This window comes from Hippichthys cyanospilos, chromosome 8 (assembly GCF_059441005.1).
Source record: "Hippichthys cyanospilos isolate Australia breed blue-spotted pipefish chromosome 8, RoL_Hcya_1.0, whole genome shotgun sequence".
NCBI classification, from domain to species: Eukaryota; Metazoa; Chordata; class Actinopteri; order Syngnathiformes; family Syngnathidae; genus Hippichthys; species Hippichthys cyanospilos.
In genome coordinates, this window is record NC_142376.1 from 4378082 (window position 1) to 4390105 (window position 12024).

The following is a 12024-nucleotide window of genomic DNA, read 5'->3' on the forward strand; positions in this document are numbered from 1 at the left end:
AAATAATTAATGTAAAGGGTTACTAACATTGATTACTTTGGATACTAAACTAAAGTAAAATTGATTACTTTAGGTACTAATTAATTACATTACTTACATTTATTATTTATTTAATTTAGTACCAGAAACTCTTTTATCAAACATATACTGAAATAATCGATTGCATTCAGGTATTCAAGTACTAAAGTCATCAATTACCTAGAAAATTTCCTAAAATATTTATTGTATAGGGTGACTAAAATGGATTACTTTGACTAAAGATGTATAAAATTGATTGCTTAGGTATTGAAATAATCAATTACATTAAGCAATTAAGTAATACAATAATAAGTACTAAAGTCATTGATTAATTGAAGTACTTTTGGCATTCACGTACTAAAGTAATCAATTATTTTAGTATTCATTACCTACCAAAGTATGTAAAATAATTAATGTAAAGGGTTACTAACATTGATTACTTTGGATACTAAACTAAAGTAAAATTGATTACTTTAGGTACTAATTAATTACATTACTTACGTTTATCATTTATTTAATTTAGTACCAGAAACTCTTTTATCAAACACATAAAAAAAACAGAATCGAATGTCTAAGCACATTTAAAAAAAAAAAAGACACAAAAAAGGTAAAAAAAAAGGTCGAGGATTAAACGAGTTAAAGACAAGGTTTTGTATACTACGAATAGTAATGAAAGTATGAGACAACCTTCCGTTTGTTGGTGGGGCACACGTAAAGATAGCTCAGCACGGTCCTGGAGCCCACTTTGTCGTTGAGCTTGGTGTAGGTGCTCCCATAGTTGCTGGACCTGCGTAAAAAAAAACAACAAAAAAAACGAACAAACAAACAGAGTCTAAAGACTGTATTACTTCTGCTGTTTAAAGAAATCCAGTAGTAATACTCATTCCTTGAATTGAATAAAGAATGTGAGCAGATTGTCAGTCTACATGTACTGCTCCACCTTTGGTGGATTATTAATCACGATTTTTCATTATGTTGGGTCAAATATGTCTATTTATTGCCCTTTTTTGAAAAAAAAAACCCCAAACAAAAACAGTTTATAAAGAAAATTTCAAGGCTTGATACTTACTAATAATTATAATAAACAAAATTAAATAAATAAAGTAAATAATAATTAATGGCAAAAACCTGTCACACAGGGCAACACAGCTAACTTCCTGAGTGCAACCCAATAAAAAAAAAATAAGCTTAGTGTATATTAGGAATCAGGTAATCACAGGTAAATAGACAAAATTTTGTCATTCAAATGTGTGAGAAACATTGCCCCCTGGTGGTTTGATGAAAAAGTGCTTAATTTGACATACTGTACATACAGTAGCCGGCTTTTTAAATGTTAATATCATAGAGGGTCAGCTTATTTAATTGTGGCAGCCAATATTGTGATCACAATTTTATATATATATATATATATATATATATATATATATATATATATATATATATATATATATATATATATATATATATATATATATATATATATATGTAGCCTGTCTCTGGCATTTTGCATTTTTTGTTAGCATTAAGCTAAATTGACTTTAAGGTCAAGCAATGTGGTGGCTTTTCTAATTTTATGTTTAATTTGAGACAATTGGGATTTTTTTTTTAATTCTTGGATACTACAGTAGAGACACTCCTTATTTGGAGAAGTTAAAGCATGTGAAAATTGTTATATTGTCAACGTACATGTATGGCTACCGCCAAAAACAACACCAATGCTTTAAGTTAGCCTGCCTCTGGCATTTTTGCATTGTGTTAGCATTGAGCTAAATGGACTTTATTAAGGTCAAGAAACATGCTTATTTTTCTGATTTTATGTTCACTTTGACACTATCGGGAGTGGCATTAAACAGCATGAAATTGGATTTCTTAGATTTCGCCGCTGACATTAGGAAAATATTCCATGCGAAACTTAACAAATTATCTCTTGGGCTTGGTTCAGCCACATGCCGCTGTCACTTTTCCGCGTCCCTTTCATGCGCACGCGTCCATGACAAGGGTAAACGCGCTTGTCATCGCAGTTCTCTAAATCCACACCATCCGTTCTACCTGAGTGCCCGCAAATATAATTTCACTACATAATTGGATAGATATCCAAGCAATGTCTGCTATCGTCGTCTGTGCATTAATCTGAAGTGTCCCATTTGCTGTTGACATTGTTTTCAAAGACTTTACCCCCTAAACACATTTGCGCAGCCTAAGTGCTGCTTTCAGCCGCCACATCGGAATGAGGGAGGGGGAGGAAAAAAAAAATGTGACGCGATGGCGCGGCGAAGTTGATAGCGCAAGAAAAAGAGGCGATCGTTTGAAAACACAGACGGCCGCGACGTCACCGATATCGCCGCTGACTAGCTAGAAGCTATTGCGGCCATCAATCATTTACGCAGTTATCACAGAAATCATGCATGCTCGCTTCTTCCATAACATCTCTGTGTTTTTTTGTTTTTTACCTGCACCAAGCGCCTTAGGTGCGCAGTAATTTACTTCTGGGTACGGCATTGTGATGGAAGACACTTCCGCGATGGAAGGCTTTCTGTACTCAACAGAGGATTCCGAAAAGTAAATGTAAATCTTTGCAGTGCCTCTGGTAAAACACGTCTTCGTTTCAAACTCTACGGAGCCAAGTGTTTCGCAGTCAAATGAGTTCTGTAGTCTGTGAGAAGGCGGCAAGGGGCTATTAAAAGGTCGGATTGAGTTCTGTGGTGTTATCCTTAATGGAATGAATTCTTATTTATGAGCCTGACAGGCGCACACACAAAAAAATCGGCCCTTCACTATAATTGCGTGAGCACACAATTACTGTAGTGGTGACTGAATTACAAAAGGGTTAGAAAGAAAAACCAGGCTGAATTTAGTCCGCATGAGATTCAACTGTTTCATGTCGAACCATTTGGTTTCTTTAGAGGAGAGGTCCCCAACCCCCGGTCCGTGGACCGGTACCAGTCCGTGGATCAACTGGTACTGGGCCGAAATAATGTTTTGGAGATGATTTAGTTTAACAGTTCATACTTGTGCTTGATTTGTGTTTTTTTGGCGTCACCTCTGGCCGCTGTTGACATTACATACATAGTGAGAAGTGGTTTTTAGAGCAGCCAGATTTGCTGGAAGAATGAAAAAAAATAAAAAATAAAAAAAAATAATTAAAAAATTATATATATATATATATATATATATATATATATATATATATATATATATATATATACAGCAAATCAGGCTTACTCAGACTGCTTTAGCAGCACTTTTGTTCTTGATTTTTGTTTTTTGGCGCCGCCTCTGGCCGTTGTTGACATTACATACATAGTAAGAAGTGGTTTTTAGAGCAGCCAGATTTGCTGGAAGAATGAAAGAAAAAAAATATATATAAAAAATATAAAAAAAAAAAAAAAAAAAAAATATATATATATATATATATATATATATATATATATATATATATATATATATATATATATATATATATATATATATATATATATGTACCTTATATAGCACTCAACTGCCTCATTAAGGCTTTACTTAAGTAAGACATTACTTTTTAAAGCCGTGCCATTGATGAAAATGACGCCATTGACACAGTTGCCGTTTCTACTGATCACTTTTCAACAAATCAGGCTTACGCAGTCTGACTGCTTTAGCATGCTACAAAAGCAAATGTGGTTTTGACTTCATAAATGCTAACGTTTCATTAATACATCTTAATGTTTGAGGGTAAAAAAGAAAACGCAGCTAAAATTTTAGCTAACAAAAAAAAAGTGTAAGGATGACTTTCCGAATTTTAAGTTGGATAATTGAAATGAAATGATTGTGTTTGAGATGGCTTGACTATATTTCTTGTACTTATTTGTTTTATTAAATCATTAAAAATTTATTGGAATTTCATTTGGATTCAATATCCCATTGCAAGTATACACCCTCCAATTTTTGTTGTAGTCAAAGAATTTTTTTGGGGGGGGTGTGCATATTTTTCACTCCTTGCTCCATTTACACATATGCCGAATGAACGTATACATTTCTGTATATGAGGAGAACATAAAAATACAAAAATGCAAATATAGCTTTGGTTAGATGATTATTTAAAGTTTAGAGGCAACATTGCTGAGGACTGTTTTAAATTGCATAAAAAGCATAATGTGTTCTTCAAATTATCATCCCTCTGACTTTAATGCTTAAAACACATCATTTGCATTATAATTAATGAACTTGAATCTTTAATGATTGCCTGTGCGGGTGTACCTAATGAAATGACCGGTGAGAGCATGACTCTCATATTGAAATATTTTGCGAGTTTGTTTTGCTCGAATATGATTTTTTTCACCGTGTTCTCCTCAAAATGCAAAACCTTGGTGTTTACAGCGACTCATTTTATAATTGAACTGTCATTGAACACCGGCAATGTCGCGCTTGCATGACTGAAATGAAATTTGAATGTTTTCTTTTGTGTGCTTGTGTGAGCGGAGACAGACGTGTGAGAGGTGCTGGTAGCGGCAAGCAAAGCGGTCACACTGTTGAGCAGACATTTTTTTTTTCTTTTTTTGTCAGTCCCGCCAGCGAAGTTAATGTGCAAATGGACAAAAACTCTGCTGCCATCCATCTGCTGCCGCCACTGCTTCTCCATCTCCAAGCGCGCCCTATTTTCAGACGCTTATGACTCTTGACAGGTCACGGTACTTCAGTAGTTTATTTACTCAACTGCAGAACGTGCCAGGCGTTAGCCCAGCGAAGGCATTTTGTATGCAAAGAATATGCGCTTCAAAATAAACCTTATCAAATGACATATAGTATCAGATAGCTTTATTGTATTTATACCTGCACAAATATAAGCAAACAGTAATCAAGTAATTAGTAAACAAGTAATCAGTTAACTTATTCAGTGTCATGGATGAGAATTCTCATCTTTTAAAACAAATACAAATGAGAAAATCCTGGTCAAATATATATATATATATATATATATATATATATATATATATATATATATATATATATATATATATATATATATATATATATATATATATATATTTTTTTTTTTTTTTTTTTATGGAGAAGTGCTGACACCCTTGACTAATAGTAATCAAGTAAGCAGTAAACAAGTAATCAGTTAACTTATTCAGTGTCATGGATGAGAATTCTCATCTTTTAAAACAAATACAAATGAGAAAATCCTGGTCAAATATGTTTTTTTTTTTTATGGAGAAGTGCTGACACCCTTGACTAATATTAATCAAGTAATCAGTAAACAAGTAATCATTTAACTTATTCAGTGTCATGGATGAGAATTCTCATCTTTTAAAACAAATACAAATGAGAAAATCCTGGTCAAATATGTTTTTTTTTTTTTTATGGAGAAGCGCTGACACCCTTGACTAAAAGTAATCAAGTAATCAGTGAACAAGTAATCAGTTAACTTATTCAGTGTCATGGATGAGAATTCTCATCTTTTAAAACAATAATAAATGAGAAAATCCTGGTCAAATATGCTTTTTTTTATGGAGAAGCGCTGACACCCTTGACTAAAAGTAATCAAGTAATCAGTGAACAAGTAATCAGTTAACTTATTCAGTGTCATGGATGAGAATTCTCATCTTTTAAAACAATGATAAATGGGAAAATCCTGGTAAAATATGTTTTTTTTATGGAGAAGCGCTGACACCCTTGACTAATAGTAATCAAGTAATCAGTGAACAAGTAATCAGTTAACTTTTTCAGTGTCATGGATGAGAATTCTCATCTTTTAAAACAATAATAACAATAATAAATGAGAAAATCCTGGTCAAATATGTGTTTTTTTATGGAGAAGCGCTGACACCCTTGACTAATGCTTACCTAATATAAACCAAATGAGCACTGTAGTACTAACTGTGACCATTGGATGGCAGTGTTTCCACACAGCTGTTACATACATGTAAGTGTAACTGAAGAATGGAAGTCAATCTTTCAATGGCAGCACCCATATTTACATAGACATAGCACACAATATTCTGTTGGCCTTGAAAGGTGAGTGAAAATGCGAAAAATCCTGGCCCAATAACGTTTGGCGCTGAAAGAGTTAAACAGTTTCAAACTGTCTAAGAAAAAGAACAAAAAAACAATAACAAACGGAGGAATACAGCCACACTGGAGTGCTCCGAGGTCATCGCGATCACGATATTGGCTGCCACGATTAATTAAGCTGATCCTCGGCGATATTAACATTTAAAAAGCAGGCTATACATGTCAAATTAAGCACTTTGTCATGCTACCACCAGGGGGCAAAGTTTCCCACATGTTTGCATGACAAACGCATCTGCATCCCACAATAATATATTATTTACCAGTGTGAAACGGCGTTGCATCCCACAATAATATATTATTTACCAGTGTGAAACGGCGTTGAGTTTCTAATAAATACAGTGCTAGCTGTCAGATGAGATCCAACATCGGAATAAATTTGGTTTGAAAATGACATTTTGACTTCTAATTGATTAAAATTTGCATAAAGGTAAATAATGTGCTTGGTTCTAAGTTGAATTGAGTTTCTTTATTGGTTCGTATTCAGCTAGTAAGTTAATTATTTTTCTATTCATTTTACTTTATTATTATTTGCAAGTATCGAGCCTCGAAGCCTTGTTTATAAACAAATTGTTTAAAGGAAAGACAATAAATAGATAATAAATGTTTGAACAAACGGGAAGTATAATCGTGATTAATAATTTTGATTGACCAAAATAATCGTGATTATTATTTTGGCCATAATCGTGCAGTGGGAGGGATTAATTTGAGATTTTGGTCCACTTTTCTGGTAGTAAGTCGAATTTGTTTCCGTCGAGGGTTGGATTCCGCCAAGGCTGCCATTTGTCACCGATTTTGTTCATTATTTTCTGTTCATTACCATAATAGTCGATTATTCTCTAGAATTTTCAATTGGACATCCAAATACCAAAAGATTTGACAGCTGCAGCCCGAATAGAGTCTAAAATTTACTGCAGAAGCTAATTGTTGTTTTTTGAATGGAACTAGACAATCCATTCGCCACAATTTTTTCAATCAATCAAAATCACCACGGTTGACTTCATCTTTCTCAATTTGCGTCTCTATTATCTTTCGCTGCTGTCCGGATCGGTTGAAAAAACCTTTTTTAACAAAGTGTACAGATAGCCGTTTACAAACGTCGACAATGAAAGTAAAGTTGTCCGATGCTTGAAGAATTTACAGTACACCATCGAGAATTGGTTTTATTAAAACATACGTCATATAGACTTCCAATGCATCTTCATTCTTCATCCTCCGGCGAGCATGTGCAGACTATAAATCACGGTGGATACCGCAGCTATCTATGAATATATTTTCCTTAGCTTTGTGCTTTTGCATGTTTATCAAATTAGAGGCGGCGGTGCGCCATCACCTCGCCGCGCCTTGATGCGATTTAAAGCTACGTACCTCCACAGAGAGCTCTCGGTTACGGCGCCCAGGTTGAAGTCGTAGAGTTTAGTCAGGATGAGGATCACCTGCAACATAAGAGGTTCGTGTTACGGGAAAGGAGGGACGATTGACCATCGTTTTTCTGGTGATCAAAATCAGAGGGGTACTCGATGCAACTCCAGGGGGTACTCCGGATTTTAAATAAAACAAACATGCAAAAATACTTTGAGTGAATTCAATGTTTCAGGGAAATATAAGTTCATGAAACTTTATTTTTCGGTCGATTTCATGATTTTCTCCCCCGTACTAGAATGGTTCGACCCAACTTGTCATGTGCCGCCTCTCGTCACCTGTCAAGTTAATGATTTATTTTTGCGAACACGTCTCTACTATCATTCCAAAAGAGGACACTATAAATGGAAATTTTTTCTTTCAAATGTTTATTTCTAATTATTTATTTTCGCGATCATGTCTGACACTTTATGTGGATTATTTTTTTGTCGTTAAATATTTATTAATACGTTGAGTTATTTTTGTAAACAAAACTACTTTAATCCCAAAAGAGGATGCTTTGTTTCATTTTTATTTATTCATAATTATTTCTTTTTGAGAGGGCCAACACATTTTGTCGATTATTTTTGTGGACAAATATTTATTGATAATTAAGTTAATGATTTGTTTTTGTGAAGAATCTCCACTATGATCCAAAAAGGACACTTTAAATTGAGTATTTTTTTTTAAAGTATAATTACCTATGTAGTATGTGTGGAAACACTGCCATCCAATGGTCACCGTTATCACTACAATGCTCAATCGGCTTAGATTAAGTAAGCATTAGTCAAGGGTGTCAGCGACCCTCCATAAAAAAAACAATTTAATGAGAATTTTATTATTTATTATTGTCATTACTATTTTAAAAGATGAAAATTCTCGTCCAGGGCACTGAGAGTTGAATGAAAGCGTAGCAAAAGATTTTTTTCTTCAATCTTTCACTTTTTTTCTCTCACTAGTTTGTTTCTTTTCCAAATTCTCCTCCAACGAAATCCACAAGTCCGCCGCATGCCTTTCCTAATGAGCGTCATCTCCGAGTGTATCCCGATGACAAGGCACGCTCGTGTTTTGACTCGACGACAGCGCGCTGGCACGTTAACACAATCTATGCTCGACTTGTAAGAGGCGCGCGTCTCATTTGGAACGGCGGCGGAAAAAAAAAGTCTAATTGTTCAGTGAACAATGAAAATGGCTCCGTGTTGCTTTTTCATACACTTGCGTCTGCTAGCTGAACATGATGCATTTGGCTAATTGGAGGACGTCCAGTGCGTTCGCGTTCTCTGGACAATGCGTTTCTGGGGAGCCGGAATTGTGGCTCGTAAAAGACTGCCAAGGCACAGAGGGCGCAGTGAAATGGTGTGCAAACACATTATTGTCACTCCAATGGTATTATAAAAGAGCACCCCATGGGAATGATCATAACTCAGCCTAGGAAGTAGTGGAAGCCTGGAGGGGTGGGGGAAGGGGGGGGGGGGGGGGGGTTAACAGAAAACCCGGAGGGAAGAAGAGAGTCGGAATAACAATCGAGGAGGAGAAAACATGGCATATCAGGACTAAATTTCATAGAGACTGGAAGACGGGTCACAAGCTCAATTACAGTTAGTTTAAACACATTAACCTTGCGGGACCCGTCGAACGACTCATTAAAGCCGGGAGAAAAAAAAAAAAGCAGCGGCGCATTCGGCGGAACAAAAGACGTGTCTTTAAGACGCCTTTGAAGACGTTAAAAACCCAATTGACCCGCCGCGCAGCCTTCAAACACAGCCCGTGCGCTCGGCCGGGACTAGCCGCATTACGGGTTAATTAACCAATCACAAAGACAGATAAGCATTTGCATAACTAAATGCATCATGTCTGCCAGGTCCGAGGGCTCCAGTCGGAATCAATTTGGCGTAAAGACTGGGCTAAACGGCTGTGATGTCAGGCCTAAATGCCCGATTTGAGAAAAACGATACAAAGAGAAAAGATATGTTGATCGTTTGTCTCCTCGCCGCTACCAGCGCAAGTAAATCCGGAGTTGATTTGTGAGCGCTAAAGCGATGCTAACGAATGACAGCGAACAGTTGCGTTTATGTCGGTGTGTTACGAGGATTTTTTTTTTTTTTTATGGAAAGTTGATTGGGAAAAAAAGTGGAAATAAATCAACGCCTCTCACTGCTAGTTTTGAACAGTTAATAAAATTCAAATCGACATCACAATGCAGCTCAATTAAATTTTCCGATTGAAAACAAAACAAAACAAAAAACAAGAAAAAAAGGGACAGTAATGAGTGAAACTGCAAATAGTGAAAACAAAAACTTTAACCCTTGTGTTTTTTTATGATATCGTAAAAGAATCAATGGGGGAAAAAAACACAAGGGAGCTGAAATTTTCAGCAGATGATTAAAACATGTACAATTTAAAAATACAACGATTCTGACATTTCTATGTGATTGCAGCTGGACATGCGAGATTTTGTATACAAAAATGATAATTGTCCAAATTTTGGACCGTATAAAACCATTATAATTACAATTTTTGAGATGCATGTTCTTAGGATTTATAACATTAATTTTCCTGAAATTTTTGCAACATCCTGTTGAGCGGCGGTCAAACTATGTCAAATTGCACATCCCCTTATACCAAAGTTGATTTCCAATTATTTATTGAAAAACAGCATGATAAAATAACATGCTGCTTTTGCATTGCTGGCATTAAATGCAATCTGACAACTTTCAAAATTATTACATTTTAAAAATGTATTAACACATTCAATGTTAAGGATATATTTTCATATTTTTATAAGAACTGTTTTGATACTTAAGTATCAATTTAATAATTATTGAATGCCTGGACTCTGGACTCTTAAAAAAAAAAAAAAAACGTGAAAATACGTCCCTGGCATTGAATGAGTTAATCTGGTCAAAATGATTGCGTTATTAAAGAGTAATCAAAACCTTCATATTTTAACAGAACATGAAATTAACACAAATGAACACATATATATATATATATATATATATATATATATATATATATATATATATATTTGAAATATTGATAGAAACAAATGGTGTGCTATTCCTTAAAAATCGTTTTTTTTTTTTAATTCTGCCGATTAATCAGTAGTAGGTATTTTTTTTCTGACAAAAATCATCATTATCCTCTAAATATCCAAAATGGTCTGACCCTACTAATTAATCTGATATAAAATTCCAATTTTTTTTGCTTATGAGGACCTTTTTGATTGCAATATTAAGAGAACTTGCATTTATTGTTCTTGAAAATTATTCATCCCTACTCTCTTCCATCACGCTCGCGCCTGCGCCTAATTAACGAAAGGCGACCCTTGGAACTGGGTCAGCGAAGAACTACCTCGGAGACCCGCGGACTAGTGAGGCAGATGACTGTTGCATGATTTGTCCCTGAGTGGATCCGTCACAAGTACGTCGCTGGAGACCCTTCCCACATCTTCACTTCCACTATTATTGATAAACTCTGCAACCGTGGACGCGGCCAATAGGGAGCCTCTAATATATATGCAAATGGAAGTGGGCCACAAAATAACACGACAAATGAAGCCGAATTAGCGGATTTTTTTTATGCGTGTGGCGGCCCGGCTTTTTTTATGTAAATAAATCGCGGGACAAACAATCCCAAAATGGCTTCGGGTATCATTCAGAAGACTCGGAGCGAAACAGCATTTCCATGCGTCTCGTTGCTCACTTGCAAACATGAAATTAAGTAAGAAGCCGGCGAGGGCAAAAGCAGCGTATTTATTCATGTTTATGTTTTATTGATGTGCGCAAAGGGAGCTTTTGCCCCGGGAAAGTCAACCAATCATTTCTTCAAGATGGCTTCCACATGCACCCTCTAAGGAGTTGGTTTTAAGTCATCCGTTTATCCAAATCTTCTATTCTACGCCGCTTCTTTCTCTCTTTCTTCGCCAGCTTTTCTCGCTTGCATCACAATTCCGACGAGGGATCCGCGTACGCGCGCGGAAAAAAAAAAAAAAACAACATTAAAGGACTGTCAAAGTCATGTGCACTTTGACCCCCGCGGGCTGAGAGCCTCCATGGCAACAGGCATGTCGCAGCCGCTCATCCGAGCCGTCTTACATAAACATCCCGGCGTGAAGGCAGCGCGCCGCAATGACTGCTCGACCAAATCAAATCTTTTGAGAGGGAAAAAATAAAAAAAGCCGCGTCAGAAATCCATTTTTTTCTTTCAAAAGAGAAATGCTCAAATTTTTAAAGTGCTTTCGGTGGGACGTGAGAGGCATCTCAACGCCACTTTTTCCCCACACGACCCGCAATTTAGCTATGATTCATATTGCGCATGCTGCTCGCTATTATTAAAATGGTGCTGCACTTTCTCTAATAACTCACTTCAAATGGAACCTGTTGCTAACCCTACAGTAAAACTTTATTAACCTTGTGCGGTATTTTGACCATTTTTGGTCGTTTTCTTCCACGTCGTTCTCGCAGGATTTTAGCCAAGGGATGGTACAATTTTGGTCATGTGATAACAAAGTGGTCGTGTTGTGTTGAACTTTCACATGTTGTCACCATC

General features: G+C 35.9%; 1 protein-coding gene across 1 annotated transcript in view; it reads right to left on the bottom strand.

Annotated features, from left to right (window-relative positions):
• The window catches only part of sorcs3b (sortilin related VPS10 domain containing receptor 3b), a 72249-nt gene that overhangs the window by 42045 nt on the left and 18180 nt on the right, over positions 1-12024 (bottom strand). Inside the window, exons 2-3 of the mRNA XM_088421647.1 lie at positions 7441-7508; positions 706-805 (exon numbers count right to left, since the gene is read on the bottom strand). Coding sequence (XP_088277773.1) covers positions 706-805; positions 7441-7508 — 168 coding nt within the window. The remainder of the gene's footprint in view (positions 1-705; positions 806-7440; positions 7509-12024) is intronic.